Source organism: Garra rufa, chromosome 23 (assembly GCF_049309525.1).
Source record: "Garra rufa chromosome 23, GarRuf1.0, whole genome shotgun sequence".
In the NCBI taxonomy this organism is placed as follows: Eukaryota; Metazoa; Chordata; class Actinopteri; order Cypriniformes; family Cyprinidae; genus Garra; species Garra rufa.
This window is the reverse complement of record NC_133383.1, coordinates 6,942,184-6,958,568: the sequence shown is the minus strand read 5'-3', so window position 1 is coordinate 6,958,568 and position 16,385 is coordinate 6,942,184. Positions and strand designations below refer to the sequence as shown.

General features: G+C 36.4%; 2 protein-coding genes across 2 annotated transcripts in view; one reads left to right on the top strand and one right to left on the bottom strand.

The window, feature by feature from the left end:
• The window catches only part of ogdhb (oxoglutarate dehydrogenase b), a 26,620-nt gene extending 21,206 nt beyond the window's left edge, over positions 1-5,414 (top strand). The window contains exons 15-23 of the mRNA XM_073829148.1: positions 601-751; positions 833-960; positions 1,048-1,226; positions 1,311-1,382; positions 1,478-1,603; positions 2,385-2,457; positions 2,541-2,704; positions 2,834-2,988; positions 4,512-5,414. Of these exons, the coding sequence (XP_073685249.1) occupies positions 601-751; positions 833-960; positions 1,048-1,226; positions 1,311-1,382; positions 1,478-1,603; positions 2,385-2,457; positions 2,541-2,704; positions 2,834-2,988; positions 4,512-4,632 (1,169 nt within the window). The 3' untranslated portion in view covers positions 4,633-5,414. The remainder of the gene's footprint in view (positions 1-600; positions 752-832; positions 961-1,047; positions 1,227-1,310; positions 1,383-1,477; positions 1,604-2,384; positions 2,458-2,540; positions 2,705-2,833; positions 2,989-4,511) is intronic.
• On the bottom strand, positions 5,317-16,385 carry pargl (poly (ADP-ribose) glycohydrolase, like). The gene is made up of 16 exons (XM_073829149.1): positions 16,129-16,385; positions 13,436-13,960; positions 13,248-13,334; positions 13,053-13,163; positions 12,901-12,972; positions 12,731-12,817; positions 11,151-11,311; positions 10,932-11,044; positions 10,300-10,366; positions 10,149-10,224; positions 9,926-10,073; positions 9,437-9,515; positions 8,434-8,542; positions 8,260-8,350; positions 8,028-8,156; positions 5,317-5,863 (listed from the first exon to the last, which is right to left on the bottom strand). The coding sequence occupies exons 2-16, from the start codon at positions 13,958-13,960 to the stop codon at positions 5,745-5,747; spliced, it is 1,974 nt and encodes a 657-aa protein (XP_073685250.1). The 5' UTR covers positions 16,129-16,385; the 3' UTR covers positions 5,317-5,744.

The following is a 16,385-nucleotide window of genomic DNA, read 5'->3' as shown; positions in this document are numbered from 1 at the left end:
TATATGCAACTATTACACAAGGTTCAAATGCTCACTGATGCTTCAGTAGTAAAAACTCTGCTTTAAGAGCCGGGGGGAATTTGTGGGACCTGAAGGAATTTTTAGAAGAACAGTGGGTAGTTTAACTGTTCAGGACAAACAAGTAACTCATGAACGACTATCCCTAAACAAAAAAAAAACACAGCTGTGGATCATTCAGGTAACAACACAGTATTAAAAATCAGGGTCATTTTTATAATTTCAACTATGATTTTCTCTTGTGGACTATATGTAAATGCCTTTTATGTAAAATTTCTTATTCAGGTCTGTACTAAATAAAAAACAACATGCATTTTGTATGATCCCTCTTAGTTCGGTAAAATAATGAACATTTTGCAGATTCTGCAAGGTGTATATAAACTTTTGACCTTCTGTACATGCACACAGACATGAAAAGGCATTTTAAAAGCATGTAAGGAGCTGGCTATAATTACAGCTCCTATCTACTTGAATGCAGAAATACTAAAATCTCCAAAAAATCTGTTAAAAATTCTATCATAAAGTTAAAAATATTTTTTGCTGTAAGTCAGCATCTGTACTCATTCTCAGTCTTCTTGTAAGGTCTCACCCGTATCCTGAAGGGCAGGGCCACGATGGTGCAGAAGCGCTCTGTGGACTGGGCTCTAGGAGAATACATGGCCTTTGGTTCTCTGCTAAAGGAAGGCATTCATGTGCGTCTCAGTGGTCAGGATGTGGAGAGAGGGACCTTCAGGTGAGAACAGCTGCATCTTGTGCACCTGAATGAACTTGATTTGGAAGCAAGTCCATAGTCTACCTCTTTATCCCCATACAGTCATCGGCACCATGTGCTACATGATCAGCACGTCGACAAACGGACCTGCATTCCCATGAACTACATCGACTCGAACCAGGCTCCTTATACCGTGTGCAATAGCTCCCTTTCAGAGTACGGGGTTCTTGGTGGGTATAAACCGAAAGAACAGAAGAAGCTGCACATTTTATGCCTACTGAACAAGCATGTCCTGAGGTCTGTCTCTTTGTGTGCAGGTTTTGAGCTTGGCTTTGCAATGGCAAGTCCTAACGCTCTTGTGCTCTGGGAGGCTCAGTTTGGAGACTTTCATAACACAGCCCAGTGCATCATCGACCAGTTCATCTCCCCCGGCCAGGCCAAGTGGGTCCGACAGAACGGCATTGTCCTACTGCTGCCTCACGGCATGGAGGGCATGGTGAGGTTTCATCCTAAATCCACTTCTGAGCTTGCATCTTCTCATCATTTGCTTTTTACATTACTTTCTTGGTGATTTTTCCAGGGACCAGAGCACTCCTCCGCTCGTCCAGAGAGATTCCTGCAGATGTGCAATGATGACCCTGATGTTTTCCCAGTAAATCTCCAGCTTTAAAAAAAAAAAAAATTCAACCAAACACAATATTTACTATGAATATCATTCTAGTCCTGACACTCATTTGTTTGACACAGAAAATTACTGAGGACTTTGCCGTCCGGCAGCTTTATGACTGTAACTGGATTGTGGTCAACTGCTCCACTCCTGCAAACTACTTCCATGTTCTTAGGAGGCAGATCCTTCTGCCCTTCAGAAAGCCTGTAAGAGACATTTCACTCGCCAGGCTGGAGGTCATGTTTTTTTTTTGTGGAAAATCGCAGATTTTTTTTCTTATATGTATATTAATATGTACATTGTGTATATTATGTATATTAAATTCTTTATTTTTCTATTTAGTTATGTGTAATTGAATAGCTTTTTTTATGTACAGTAAAACTTGCTAGTTTTGTCCAATTTGTGAGCTAAACTTTCTTTTTAAGTATTTTAATTTTTTTCAGTGATTCAGTCTAAATGGCTCACATATCATTTTGAATTAATTCATTAACCAATCCATGTGAATTAAAATTGAAAAGTCATGAAAATGTATTCAGCAAATGCTATGGGATTTAAAATAAAAATTCTGTCATTAATTGCTCACCATCATGTTGTTCCAGACTCGTAAGAACTTTGTTCATCTTCGGAACACAAATTATTTTTTTTTTTGTTGGTGAAATCTGAAAGCTTTCTGACCCTGCATAGACAGCAATGCAACTACCATGTTCAAGGCCCAAAAGGGTAGTTAGGATATTGTTAAAATAGTCCATTGACATTGGCGGTTCAACCGTAATTTTATGAAGCTAAAAGAATACTTTTGTACCTTTCTGGGCCTTAAACGTGGTAGTTGCATTGCTGTCTATGCAGGGTCAGAAAGCTCTTAGATTTCATCAAAAATATCTTAATTTGTGCTCTGAAGGTCTTACGGGTTTGGACCGATATGAAGGTGAGGGGGAGTTTTTTTTTTGGGTGAATTATCCCTTTAATCTTTCTTTCTGTTTGCTCTAGCTCATTATCTTCACGCCTAAATCACTGCTACGTCACCCAGAGGCCAAGTCAAGTTTTGATGACATGTTACCAGGTTTGTCCATTTGAAATCTTGGCAGTCATACAACGTCCTAAAGAATTTCTTAGTAACATTTGGGTGTTTTTGGGTTTGATTAGGCACACACTTCAGGCGTCTGATTCCAGAAGAGGGAAGTGCGTCGCAGAATTCAGCTGGAGTGAAGCGTGTCATCTTCTGCACAGGGAAAGTTTATTACGACCTCACCAAAGAACGAAAAACCAGAGGCCTGGAGGACACAGTGGCCATAAGCCGCATTGAGCAGGTACCTGAATAAACTTTAGTTTTTATATTTAATTAATGGTCTGTTTGTACACAGAATTATAATTTTCGATGCCTGCATCCTAAAGTATGTCAAAGATGTGTTTGATGACTTAAATGTATTATTGTCTAGCTATCTCCGTTCCCGTTTGACCTGGTGAAAGCTGAGGCAGAGAAGTATCCGCAGGCTCAGCTGCTGTGGTGCCAGGAAGAGCACAAAAATCAAGGCTACTATGACTACGTCAAACCACGCATCAGCAGAACCTTCAATAACACCCGTCCCGTTTGGTAACTCATATCTTTAAATTAATCTGAAGAGTGAATCTCACTAAATCTCTCAAGAACTAGGTCATATTTTAATTCAAAATCTTTTATTTGGCGTAACGACAGTAAAGCCTTGTGTAAAGTAAATATTTTCATGATTTTTTTGCATTACTGTGATGGGGATATATATACACTACTAGTCAAAAGTTTTTGAACAGTGAAATTTTTCAAGCCTGCATTTATTTATTCCAAAGTACAGCAAAAACAGTACAATTTTAAAATATTTTTACTGTGTAAAATAACTTTCTATTTGAATATATTTTAAAATATAATTTATTCCTGTGACTTCAAAGCTGAATTATTTTAGCATCATTACTCCAGTCACATGATCTTTCAGAAATCATTCTAATATTCTGATTTGCTGCTCAAAAAACATTTATTATTATTATTATTATTATTATTATTATTATTATTATTATGTTGAAAACATCTGAGTAAAATTTGTTCAGGTTTCTTTGATGAATAGAAAGTTCAGAAAAACAGCATTTATCTGTAAATCTTTTGTACCATTATAATTGTCTTTATCTTCACTTTTGATCAATTTTAAGCATCCTTGCTAAATAAAAGTATTAATTATTATCATTTCCATAAAATAAATTATACTGACTCCAAGCTTTTGAATGATATAGTATATAATGTTACAAAAGCTTTTTATTTCAGATAAATGCTTATCTTTGGATCTTTCTATTCATCAAAGAATCATGAACAAAATGTACTCAACTGTTTTAAATATTTATTATAATAATAAAAAAAGTTTCTTGAACAGCAATTTAGCATATTAGAATATTTCTGAAGAATCATTTGACACTGAAGACTGGAGTAATGATTATGAAAATTCAGCTTTGATCACAGGAAAAAATTACTTTTTAAAATATATTGAAATAGAAAACAGTTATTTTAAATAGTAAAAATATTTACACTTTTGCTGTTTTTTGCTGTATTTGGAATCAAATAAATGCAGGCTTGGTGATCAGAAAAAAACTTTTAAAATCTTACCGCTCAAACTTTTGACTGGTAGTGTGTGTTATATATTATTATTATTATTATTATTATTATTATTATTAATCAATTTTCTTTATTCCTATTTAGAGATTTTACTATAAAAATGACTGCATTACAAATAAAAAAAAAGTAATGGTTTTTAATGGCTAAATACTGTTTTTTTTATATATGTTTTTAGTAATACAAATAAATGAATAATTATTATATTTATATTTACAATATAATAATAATTAAATATAAATTATTTAATAAATTTTTAAACATTTAATGTAATTCAATTGAATTGGGCTGACCTGAAGTTTTCGTGCTATGTATTTATGCAACAGTATTTGTACCCAATTATCACTTGTGTTGCTAATGCAGTGTGTATAATAATGCATCATTATATAATGTATGTAAGACCTCATTTCTAAGTCTCTTCCGATAAAAGCATCTGCTAAATGAAAACATGCATTTACAATTATATTTACATATATTCTTCTCAGGTATGCTGGCCGAGAGCCTGCAGCTGCCCCCGCCACAGGCAACAAGAAGGCTCATCTTGTGGAGCTGGAGCGGTTCCTGGACACAGCGTTCAACCTGGATGCCTTCCAGGGCCAGTCCTAACCACCTCTCCCCATCTACTCCCTTCATTTCCATCCCTCTGTCCCTCGTTTTTCAGGAAACTCACACCCTGCTGTTAGCGTTAGAGGGCAGGCCGGCAGCTAGGAATCTCCTGACCTAAGCACAGGTTTGCTTTGCACTGTACAGTACGTTTGAGAGGCCTATCTATGCAGGTTTACTGAAAGAATGCAAGCTTTTAGCAACTACATGGTAATGGGATTAATTTGCATGCATTGATGATGGATTTAATAGAGCCTTAAAGTGAGATCCTTAATGATACAAATAATATTTAATTTTGAATACGCACAAAATCACACACAACCGTGCAAGAAAATGTTGCACCATCCGTTACAGAGTTGGCATGGACGTCTTACAGAAATGAGACATGAAAGCATGAGAGCGTTAAAGGGCATGCATGAAACTCTATGCATTTTTAAATTATTGTGAAAAAGGAACTAGTTAGCTTGCCTGCATTTAGCAGTTTTATAATATAACTTAATGTAAAGACACCCTATCCTTCATCCTCATCTTCATCTCTCCCGTTCACCCTCTAAACACTCAGTGCCAAATTATAATGAACTTCAGTAGATGAATTCAAAGACTGAATGCTGAAACAATCATTTTATCTTTATCTTTAAAAAAACAATAAACTGAGAATGAGATTAAGCAGCAAGCAGAAGGACTCTCTTCAGGACATTAAATAAAATGATTTATTTATTTTCTTAGTCTTATGTTTATTCCAGACTACTGTTATAATATTTCATTCAATAAAGCGTCTCATTCCAGTCTGGTTGCTTGTTTGTACTAATAAGTGATGCAAGAACAAATTTAACATGAACACAGATTATTTTTGCATTTAATAAAGACGTGTCTTGTGCACTTTATCGAATGATACTAAGGCCTTTGATTAATATGAATCTTGACTGAGTACTATAAAGTACTTAAATTAAGGTAAACAATTAAGTGTATATGACACCTTTGGTCCAAAAACAAATATATTACATACAGCAGGTTTTTTTTTTTTTTAGTATTGTTACTTCATTACTCCGATACATTCAAATCAGCTTTACATATTTAATACTGCTGAACTGTTTTTTCACAGTAGCCAGATAGATTTACAGTAAGCTAGCCATATGGCCGATCTTCAATTTGATGAATCCGTACACATCTGTTGGTGAGTGATGTTTACTAGTGTATTGTTGACAATACTCCTTCAGCCATTTGTACAGTTTATCTGTTGAGGAAAAATAAAAGTAGAAATTAAATAAAATTTACATGCATAAAAAATAACTACATAAGCATACACTACCATTTAAAAGTTTAAAGGAATAGTTCACTTTCAGAACAAAAATTTACAGATGATGTACTTACCCCCTTGTCATCCAAGATGTTCATGTCTTTCTTTCTTCAGTCATAAAGAAATTGTTTTTTGAAGAAAACGTTTCAGGATTTCTCTCCATATAATGGACTTCTATGGTGCCCCCGAGTTTGAACTTCCAAAATACAGCTTCAAAGGGCTCTTAATGATCCCTAGATAAGAAGGGTTTTATCTAGCGGAACGATCGGTTATTTTCTAAAAACATTTACAATTCATATACTTTTTAATCTCTACACAGAGTACACACAGAGCTAGACAAGACAAGCTTTTGAGGTTAAAAAGTATATAAATTGTTTTTTTGTTTTTTTGTTTTAGAAAATGACCAAACGTTATGCTAAATAAAACCCTTCTTTCCTCGGCTGGGATCGTTAAGAGCCATTTGAAGCTGCATTTCAGAAGTTCAAACTCTGGGCACCATAGAAGTCCATTATATGGAGAAAAATCCTGAAATATTTTCCTCAAAAAACATAATTTCCTTACGAATGAAGAAAGAAAGACATGAACATCTTGGATGACAAGAGGGTGAGTACATTATCTGTAAATTTTTGTTCTAAAAGTGAACTACTCCTTTAAGGTCAGTAGGATTTGTAATGATTTTGCAATAAGTCCTTGCCCTTACTCACCCAAACTTGTCAACAAGGCTACTTTACAATGAATGCAGCCGGTGATGAAGCTGAAAGCAGCACGTTCACTGCAAGTAGGCTTTGACTATTTAATTTTACTTAAAGGTTGTATCAGCGATTTCTAGCCTGAAACATAAAGTGTCAATTTCAGCTGACCTTTATTCACAATCGGCTTGCTGCCTGCCCCATAAATTGTCTGTGGAAAAAAACGTGTCTCTCTGGTCAGCCTAGGGTCCGAGATATGCCAAAAAAACAATCGGCACTACCAACCTTTCCACACATAAACAAACAGTGTTCCAACCAATCTCCCTCACATCCCTGCTCCAGTAGGAAAGTCCACAACACCAAACCCCTGACGCTGATTGGTTGGAACACTGTTTGTTTATGTGTGGAAAGGTTGGTAGTGCCGATTGTTTTTTTTGGCATATCTCGGACCCTAGGCTGACCAGAGAGACGCGTTTTTTTCACAGACAATTTATGGGGCAGGCAGCGAGCGAAAAAAGGTCAGCTGAAATTGACACTTTATGTTTTAGGCTAGAAATCGCTGATACAACCTTTAACAGTATTTTATGTATCCATTATACTGAAGAGAGCTTTTTGAGGGATATTGGTTTCCCTATGCTAGGGTGACCACCTGGAAATATATTTGTTGCGGGACATAGATGTGAGACAGATACATTTTCCACTCTTATGCTACGTAAATACTGATTACATCCGTTGTCATATGCGCCGATTTATGTTTCTGAGCGCGCACGTGTAAGCGAGAGAAAGCTCGTCCGTTTTGTCTGAGAGTAAAGAGAATCCACCTGCGAGAGAAGAGATTTGTGCTTGCGCATTTTAAAACAGCCCCGCATTACAATAATGTGGTCTAGACATTTGTAATTAAAATAACGCCGTAGAAACCGCCTCAAATTAAATATTATAATAAGAAGAAAGTCGCGTCTGAAAGCTGCATCATTTTTTTTAAATAGGCAAAAACTAAAGGAGAATATTGTGTTTTTCCAGTGGTACTAGATCACTTGATGAGGTCCACAAATCCTATGCGCGGTAACTTACCCCTGGTTTCACAGACAAGGCTTAAGACTTTTACTCAAGTCAGTTTGGAACTGGTGACTTGTAAGGGGCTAATTTTTCCTCATAAAGGTACTCGTTACACCTCTGATGGTATGTCCAGGGGTGGGCAAGTTCGGTCCTAGGAAGCCTTAGTTCTGCAGAGTTAAGCTCCAACCCTGAAAAAACCCTCACCTGCCTATACAGCCTTAGTAGAAAATTTTTCTTTAAAATAAAATTACTTAGATTTATATTTTTTACAACCTTACTATTGTGCTCTGTTATTAACTACCGACATTTAAGCTAAACCGCTTCTTGTTTGTTTTGATAGCAGTGTATGTACTTACCCACGGTCACGTTGTTTTTGGTCAGTATCGCATGCATTTCCCATACTTCGCTTGCAAGTGTTTTATTGCCGAAGGCGAAGTAAGCCATGTCTCGTTCGGCAGCCGCGGCAGCCATCAACTGGATGAGAGCTTTTGAAGACAAACACGTTCTGTTCTGTGCATTTATCACAATCCATCTATATGCAATTTCTCCAGATCAAACAGGAGGTGTGTGTGCTTTGTCTTCATTTACCTTTGAGGTTAGAATCCCCTTTGAAAGCGCCACAGCCCCAGTTGCCCGTTGCGATGGCTGTTTTCGGGTTTCCTTGGAATCCCACGAATGCCTTTGAGAGTCACACAGTAAATGCTGAATGACCACACCTCACAATATAAAATTTTTAAGCTGGCAAACTGCTAAAATTAGTACCTTGTTGAGTTCTCGTGTTATGTTCTCTTTGGTGTACTGATCCTTCGGGTTCTTGAACTCAAGAGCATCAATGGCAACGATCTGCCGATAACGTCTCTTCCACGTATCCCTATGAATGAATGTGACACGATTGTATACCTATTTATTTACATTACAAGTCAAAAGATTTGGGGTAATATAGTGAAATATTATTACAATTTATAATAACTGTTTTCTATTTGAATATATTTTAAAGTGTAATTTATTCCTGAAATGCAAAGCTGAATTTTCAGCATCTTTACTCCAGTCTTCAATGTCACATGATTCTTCAAAATTCATTCTAATATGTTGGTTTGCTGCTCAAGAAATATTTATTTTTTTATTATCAGTGCTAAAAACCTGCTTACTGCTTGATATTTGTGTGTAAACAATGATGCACTACCAATCAAAAGTCTGCTGACAGTAAAAACAGTTCTAATGTCACAAAAGATTTCTGATTTCAATAAATGGTGTTCTTTTTTAACTTTAAATTCATTAAAGAATTCTGAAGAAAGTGCATTACAGTTTTCACATTCATAACAAAAATAATTATTATGGGATGTGTAAGTCTTCATCAACCGGTCAACTGGATTGATGCTTTTTATATTCTACATTGTGCACATGCTTTTAGAGAATGCAAAGAACGACTGGTTCTTTTGGGATGTAGTTTGGGCAAGTGTAAAAAAAAATAGACCTAGATAGATCAGTACTTATTAAAAACAGCAGTCATTTTCACTTGCATGAAGAAACAATTACAGTTACAGAAATGCTATATTAATCTATATCAATATCTACTAAAGCAAAAGTAAGTACATTGTCATTCAGTGTAACATTTTTTATGTAAAAATTCAAGCAAATATGCCCGAGACCTACAATCCTTCCTCCTTTTTTGTCCTTGACTGATCACAATACCTGAATATTAAAATGATTTTTGAAAAACTCAACAAAAGCTCTTGAATTTTGTGTATTTGTCATAAATACTTACCTCTTTGTGCGATCTATGTTTGGACTCCCCCAAGAAAAGCTTCTGCTATAGCCAGATGATAAGCTGTACATCTGAGGACCTGATGACATAAAAGAGATTGACTAATGATGAAAAAAATGTCATGTAAAAATCAACACTAGGAATGGCTCCCACAAAAAATATATATATATATATATATATATTTTATCATATCACTTTCATGCTCGAAATATGTTTATTTGTGTATTGTAAACAAGTTTATATGTGCATAACCTATTTATACTGGCTGTGTTGCAGGCTTGAAATTTACTAATACTGTAAATCCAGGTTTTCTCTGAACGTGGGACAGAATGACATAATTTTTATTTTACATTTATGCATTTGGATTTATGCACTTTGATCCTTTTGTCCAAAGTGACTTACTTTGCATTCAAGTTATACTTCATTTTTTTTTTTTTTGCATTTTTGCATATCCCTGTAAGTGACTGAAAGCTGTTTTAGTTTTCTTACCTGTGATCATAAGGCACTCATTATCAGCCAGTTTCTCCGTGAAGAGTCTGGCCACGATCAGCTCTGGACACATGAGGAAGAGGATCTCCTCCTGAACCAGTCCTGACCCTAGCACTCCACCACCGATATATTTGCTGGCAAAGTCCACCTGTGCAGAACAACATGACGTAGATAAAACCTATATGAAGAACAGGTACAAAACTAATGGTTAGATGAAACTGACCTGCAGCATCCCCGTTCCCTCATGCTCAATGGATCCTTCTGCAGAGATGTGAAGGTTCCTCAGGGGCATCTTCTGTCTAAAGTCCAACACGATCAGTAAGAGGCATGTCAACTCACTTTAGTCTATTTACTGTATATCTGGTGCAACTTACTTATTCCAATCAGGCATCTTTGGAATGCAAATCCTTTCAAAACTAACCAGTCCATCTGGTGTTGATGCTGTTAAAGGACATTAAATATTAAGTTGAAATGAAAATAAATTCCTTGCTCATCCTTTGAAATATTTGCATGTGTCACTGCCATACAGTCCCTATCAAAATTTGCAAGGATGCATTAAACTGATCAGAAGTGACAGTGAAGACATTATGTTCCATTTTAAATGCAAATCAAATCCTGAAAAAAGTATCACGGTTTTCACTAACACATTAAGCAGCACAACTGTTTTCAACATTGATAATATTAAGAAATGTTTCTTGAGCAGCAAATCAGCATATTAGAATTATTAATGAAGGATCATGTGACACTGAAGATTGGATTAATGATGCTGGAAATCAGCTTTGCATCACAGGAATAAATTACATTTAAAAATATACTGCATCAGTAAACAGTTATTTTAAATTGCAATTGTAGTATTACTGTTTTTACTGAATTTTTCAACAAAAATAAATGCAGTCTTAGATGAGTGCACAAGACTTTTCAAAAATACTTCAAAAATCTTAACATCCCCTAACTTTTGAACTATAGTGTACAGACAGTAGTTGTGTGTTTGGCGTGTTCTCAGTACCTGGATCTTGATCATGACTTTCTTTTGTCACTGTGTCGAAGTAATGGAAAATGGCCCTCAGTTTCTCTACTTTCTGGTCTAATCTGTCTTGTAGTCTCTCATTAGCAAATAGGCTACAGCAAAAAAATATATATGTATATTATAAATTGAACCGGTACAAAACCAGTATTTTCAGCAGATCAAAATGAAACATTAAATGCAATGTGATCAGTGCATCACCTGCTGAAGTTAATGGTGGGGAAGTTGGCGTATTCTGAACCATGTTTAGTGTTGTTCCTGTGAGGGAAGGTGCAGAAGAATGCGTTTGCTAACAGACAAGAAATCTGCTGCTGAGACATTGTTATGGCCTGGTTCTGTTGCGGTCGCAGGAGAGGGATGGGCTGGAGACAGAAAGTTGCTACTTGTCAGATGTATGTGCAATATAAACACGATGAAATTGCATAAAAGCATCTGCCAAATGCTTAATGTCAATTTAATGTGGTCACAGTTTACAATGTTTACTGGACCTTTGCATTATTGTCTTAAAAAGACCCTAGAAAGTCTTTGCAAAACTGTGAGAAATGAGCACAAAGGGGGAATTTGTGCCCATTACATTTAATGTGATATACTGGTGCTTTGCAAAAGTAGTCATACCCCTTCATTTTTTTTCACATTCTGTCATGTTGCTGCCTTATGTTAAACTGCTTTTAATTATTAAAATATTACTTTAATTATTCCCACATCAATCTACACTCCATACACCATACAAAATTATTCATAGCCTTATCTGGGACAGTTGAAATTTAGCTCAGGAGCATTCATGTCACTTGTAGTACCAGGGGCGCCGCTCACAATTTTGGGCCCTATGACAAAATATGAGGTTGGGCCCCCCCTACCAAACCAAAGCAGATCTCTGGGGGCCCCTAAAGTGTGTGGGCCCTTAGAATTGTCCTAACTTTCCCCCCCTTAGCAGCGCCCCTGTGTAGTACGCTTGTTACCCTGTGTCAAATTCAATTAAATGGCACACACGTCTTAGAAAAAGATCCAACAGCTGAAAATGCATATCAAACCAAAAACCAAAGCCTTAAGGTTAAAAAAAAAAATGTCTGTAGAGCTCAGAGACAGGATTGCATCAAGCCACACATCTGGGGAGGAGTTCAGAAAAAAATCTGCTGCATTGAAGCATGTAGCCTCCATTAGACTTAATGGAAAAAGTTTGAAATAACCAAGACTCTTGCTAGATCTGGCTTCCTGGCCAAACTGAGCAATTAATGGAGAAGGGCTTTGGTTAGACTGGTGACCAAGAAGCTGATGGTCACTCTAGTTGAGCTCCGTGATCATATATGCAGATGGCAGAAACTTACAGAAGGTCAAGACACATGAAAACACACTTGGAATTTGCAAAAAAAAAAAAAAACACCTAAAGGACAAGATTCTGTGGTCTGATGAACCTCGATTCCAAGAATCATGTTTGAAGGAAACTAGAAACTGCTCATCACCTGCAGAGTACCATCTCAAAAGTAAAGTGTTCTGTTAGAAGTTGTAGAAATGTATGAAGTTGCGACAATTCTGTTTTTGCTGATAAAAATAAATAATTTAAAGCAGTTTAACGTAAGGCAGAAACATAAACTGTAGGGAAAAAAATGAAGAATTGTATATTGAATATTACAGAAACATTTGATAACTAAACTTCTGACCAAAACAAAAATCATGCTGTGTGGACCAGACACATTGTAAAACTTTTATAAAGTATGTTTACAACATTACAGGATTCTTAATTAACACAGTGTCTTAACAAAATGTAGGAACCTGTAACATACCTGTTTAATGAGAGCAGGTAACTCAAGAGCTAGTTTGGCCATCTTTGGGATCAGTGAACTGAGATTATTTTCCATTTTGTGTAAGCGCTGTAGAGCAATTGCATAAATCAATCTGTGTATTTTCAAATTAATATTTACTTGTCCTCTGATATAGAGAATGATCCACCAACCTGACCGTAATGATAAAGCGCATCGAATGTCCACTTGCCCTTGTTGTTGGAATTGTAAGACATTATTGCAGTCTACAAACAGACAAAAGACAGATAAAACATCACATGTTTAGCTAGTGTAATTGACAAGTCATTGTTTAGTGTTACAGTACCTCAACATCCCCAATAGAGTTACTGCCTTTGGTGAGCTTGAGCAATGCATTATATGTGGCTTCCCAGCGAGAGGGTGGTGCATAGGCCTTGTTGTGGGACTGAGACCGTGGCTATGGGGAATAATCATTATACTGAATATAATGAACTTTAGAGAGAGAGATTTGTTCAAAAGCACTCTGGATGCTCATACTTACATACAGATGTGGTAACTTCACATGGTTGGAATCCCAAACATGAGTCCTTTCATAAGGGACAATCAAACATCTTTCGAAATATTTCATCTGCTCAGACAAGCCAATAACAAGAATTATTAGCAAATCCATATTTATAGCACACTTTAAAATGATTAGAATACTAGAACTGAATGAAGTTTGATTCTTACATCTATCATTATTCTATGTCCCATCAGTTTCTTGTCAAACTCTGCGGAGAAGTCTTGCATTTTTTTGAGGTTCTGAATGGGATATGTGGGTCCCAGCTGTATCCCAGGCTTTGATCTTGTTCCTGAGCTGGAAGCATCTAAGGAATAATTTGAAGTGTACATGGGTGATCCTTGAGAGGGCCGGTTTGAGCTGCTTTCTCCAGATGCACTGTGGGTTGGTTTGGAGTTTTGGACCTCATCAGTTTTGGCTTTTTTGTTAATTTTCTCTGTATTCTCAGTTGATGTAGACGTTTTTTCTCGTGCCTCATTCCTTCCGCTGTCAGCAGGCCTAGGTGTAGATGTTTTTGTATCCACTTGGCCTGCGGTTTCATTAGATGCAGGCTGGTGTGTGGCCCCTTTACCCATGGAATTAGCGGATGAGTGCTGTTTTTTGGGATTTCCACTTGATGATGGATCAACAGTGTTTCCACTGTTATCCCAGTTAAAACATCCCCTCATTCCATCGCTGTTGTTTCTGTCTGACATCTAAGGCCAAAATAAAAGAAAAACATCAGTCTTAAAAGTAAAGCAAATACATGTATGGACTTGACAGGTTTTTTAATGTTCTGTCATGTTTACTATTAGTGGGCAAAATATTTAGGATTTGGTATTTTGGAAACGTATGCCGTGGTAAACTTTCAGAGTAAAAATAGAAAAATCAAGATCCACACACAGCAAGATATGGACTACAACAATTATAGAGATGCCACAAAAATTCTTCAAAAATTTCTGAAGATCCAGGACTTTATAAAAATTGCATCTACAACAGATTAGTGGCATATTAATGGTGATAATGTCAATATATAATGTAATAGTTATAAGTGTTTTTAATAACACAGCTATGTCATAATTATTCAACCCCTATTAAACATTGCTGTTTTTAGTCACTTATTTGTATGGTGGGGAACAAAATTTGGGAAGACAATTAAACCTTTAGAAAACAGAATAAGCTTGAGGTGTTACACATAAATACAGTTAGCCCATGCATGTTTGAGTTGAAGTAGCTCTCTAGTCAATAGAGCTCTCACAAAAGCTATAGAGAAGAAATAAATGTATTACTTTAAAAGATGATTTCCAAGACATTAAAAGTTCCTAGAGACAGAGCTGGCAGCCTTATTCCTTAGTCTAAAATGTGTTGTACCTGAAAAAGGGTGTTGAGGGTGTTCAACAAAAAAGCACAATATCATAAATAAAATGTTTGATCAGAACAACTGAGGAAAATCCTGAAATGCACAGCCATGACCCAAAAGGTGGAAAATCATTTCAATGCAGAGTAAAAGCCAAGCCAAACACAAGATAAGCATGGCTTTCATGTCGAGGCATCTTGCTGAATGCCACTCTTGACCAAAAACAACATAAAACGCTGACTTGAACATGATAATATTCATTTAGATAGACCTGTGGAGTTCTGGAAGAATGTTTTATGGAGTGATGTGACCAAGCTTGAACTTTTAAGACCCATGGATCAATGTCTGGTGCAAAAAAGACAAAGCATATAAGCAGAAGAACACAAATAACATTACATTGAGGTGGACCAGTCCTGTTACAGGGGCGTTTTACTATTTCAAGAAGTGGAAATCCAGACCGGATTCTCTGACGTGATGCCTTTAGTGCAAAGACTGACGTTAATGAACAATGGACTTTACTGCAGGACAATCATCCCAAAGTATACATCCAAATCTACTTAAGCTTGGTTCAGGGATCAGTCATAGAATGTTCTTGAGTGGCCTGTTCAGTCTCATTGAAAATAACTGGTTACATTTGAACAAAACAGTGACAAAGTGAAAACCAATAATTATCAGTGATCTGAAAGCCTTTTCAGGCGAGGAATGGGTCAGGATCGCGGTAGAGAGGTGACAGAAGCTTCTAAGCACTTCCAAGCTATGTTCATTGTTAAAGAGTAAAATATTCTGCATTAAATTTGACTTTTGTGGGTTGAATAATTTTGAACATGAACGTTTAGAGCCAATTCAAATTTTTCCATTATTCATCAACTTAGCTACACAGAATTACTCAAATGTGTATTAATGCCTTTGTTTAATTGTTTTCACAAAATTGTGTTCTCTGCAGCAACAAAAACCATGTCTTACAGGTCAAGGGGGTTGAATAATTTTGATTGCAGCTGTAGCAGTTTTGTGTGGCCTCTGAATAGCTATTTGATCTGAGTTTCTTTGCTTGTATCTTGTGTGCGGATCTACGCACTTGAGGGCATTTACTCTTTCTTCCTGAAAGTGTGTTTGGCTCTACCCTTCTTTTTTCCTATTTTTCTTGTTCAAACTTTCAGGGTAACCAAGACCTCACTTGAGTACGGAAACGACAGGAAACACGCATAGGTAGGACGTGGTAAAATAATAATAATAATAAAATAAAATAAGTTTATTTACACGTACATATGTCTTGTACAAAAGGGAAAATGCTAAAATAGCGAATCTCCTCTCTTTCATTTTAATTAGTACTTAGTCATATACACTATGTAGTGCTTTAATAATTGTTCTGTGGCATTTCTAGCTCTTTCAGTTTCGATTTGACTAACTATGTGTAAGTTACAGTCAAATGCGCGGTTTTTAAAAGCACCTCAGTGTGATTTCGCGAAGTTTTAAAACTGATATGTGTGAAACAGAATGTTCAAAACCTGGTAAATGACATCTACTCACTTGTTCGGCTGTTGTAGTCCGTGTAGTTGTCGTCCAGTGTCTGTGAAAGCTTGTGATTCTCGTGTGACCAGAACGAAAGTGAACGCACAAGAATGAAACCTTGAGCTGTGGCAGTTCCTGAGAACTGCAGGATATGAGCGATTACGAGATGCAGAAACACCACAGGCATTTATTTCTAAAACAGACATTTAAGAAATTTTGTCATAGTGTTTCCTGGTCAAAACAGCTACAGGAGTCCTTTTATTGAGCTCTCACCT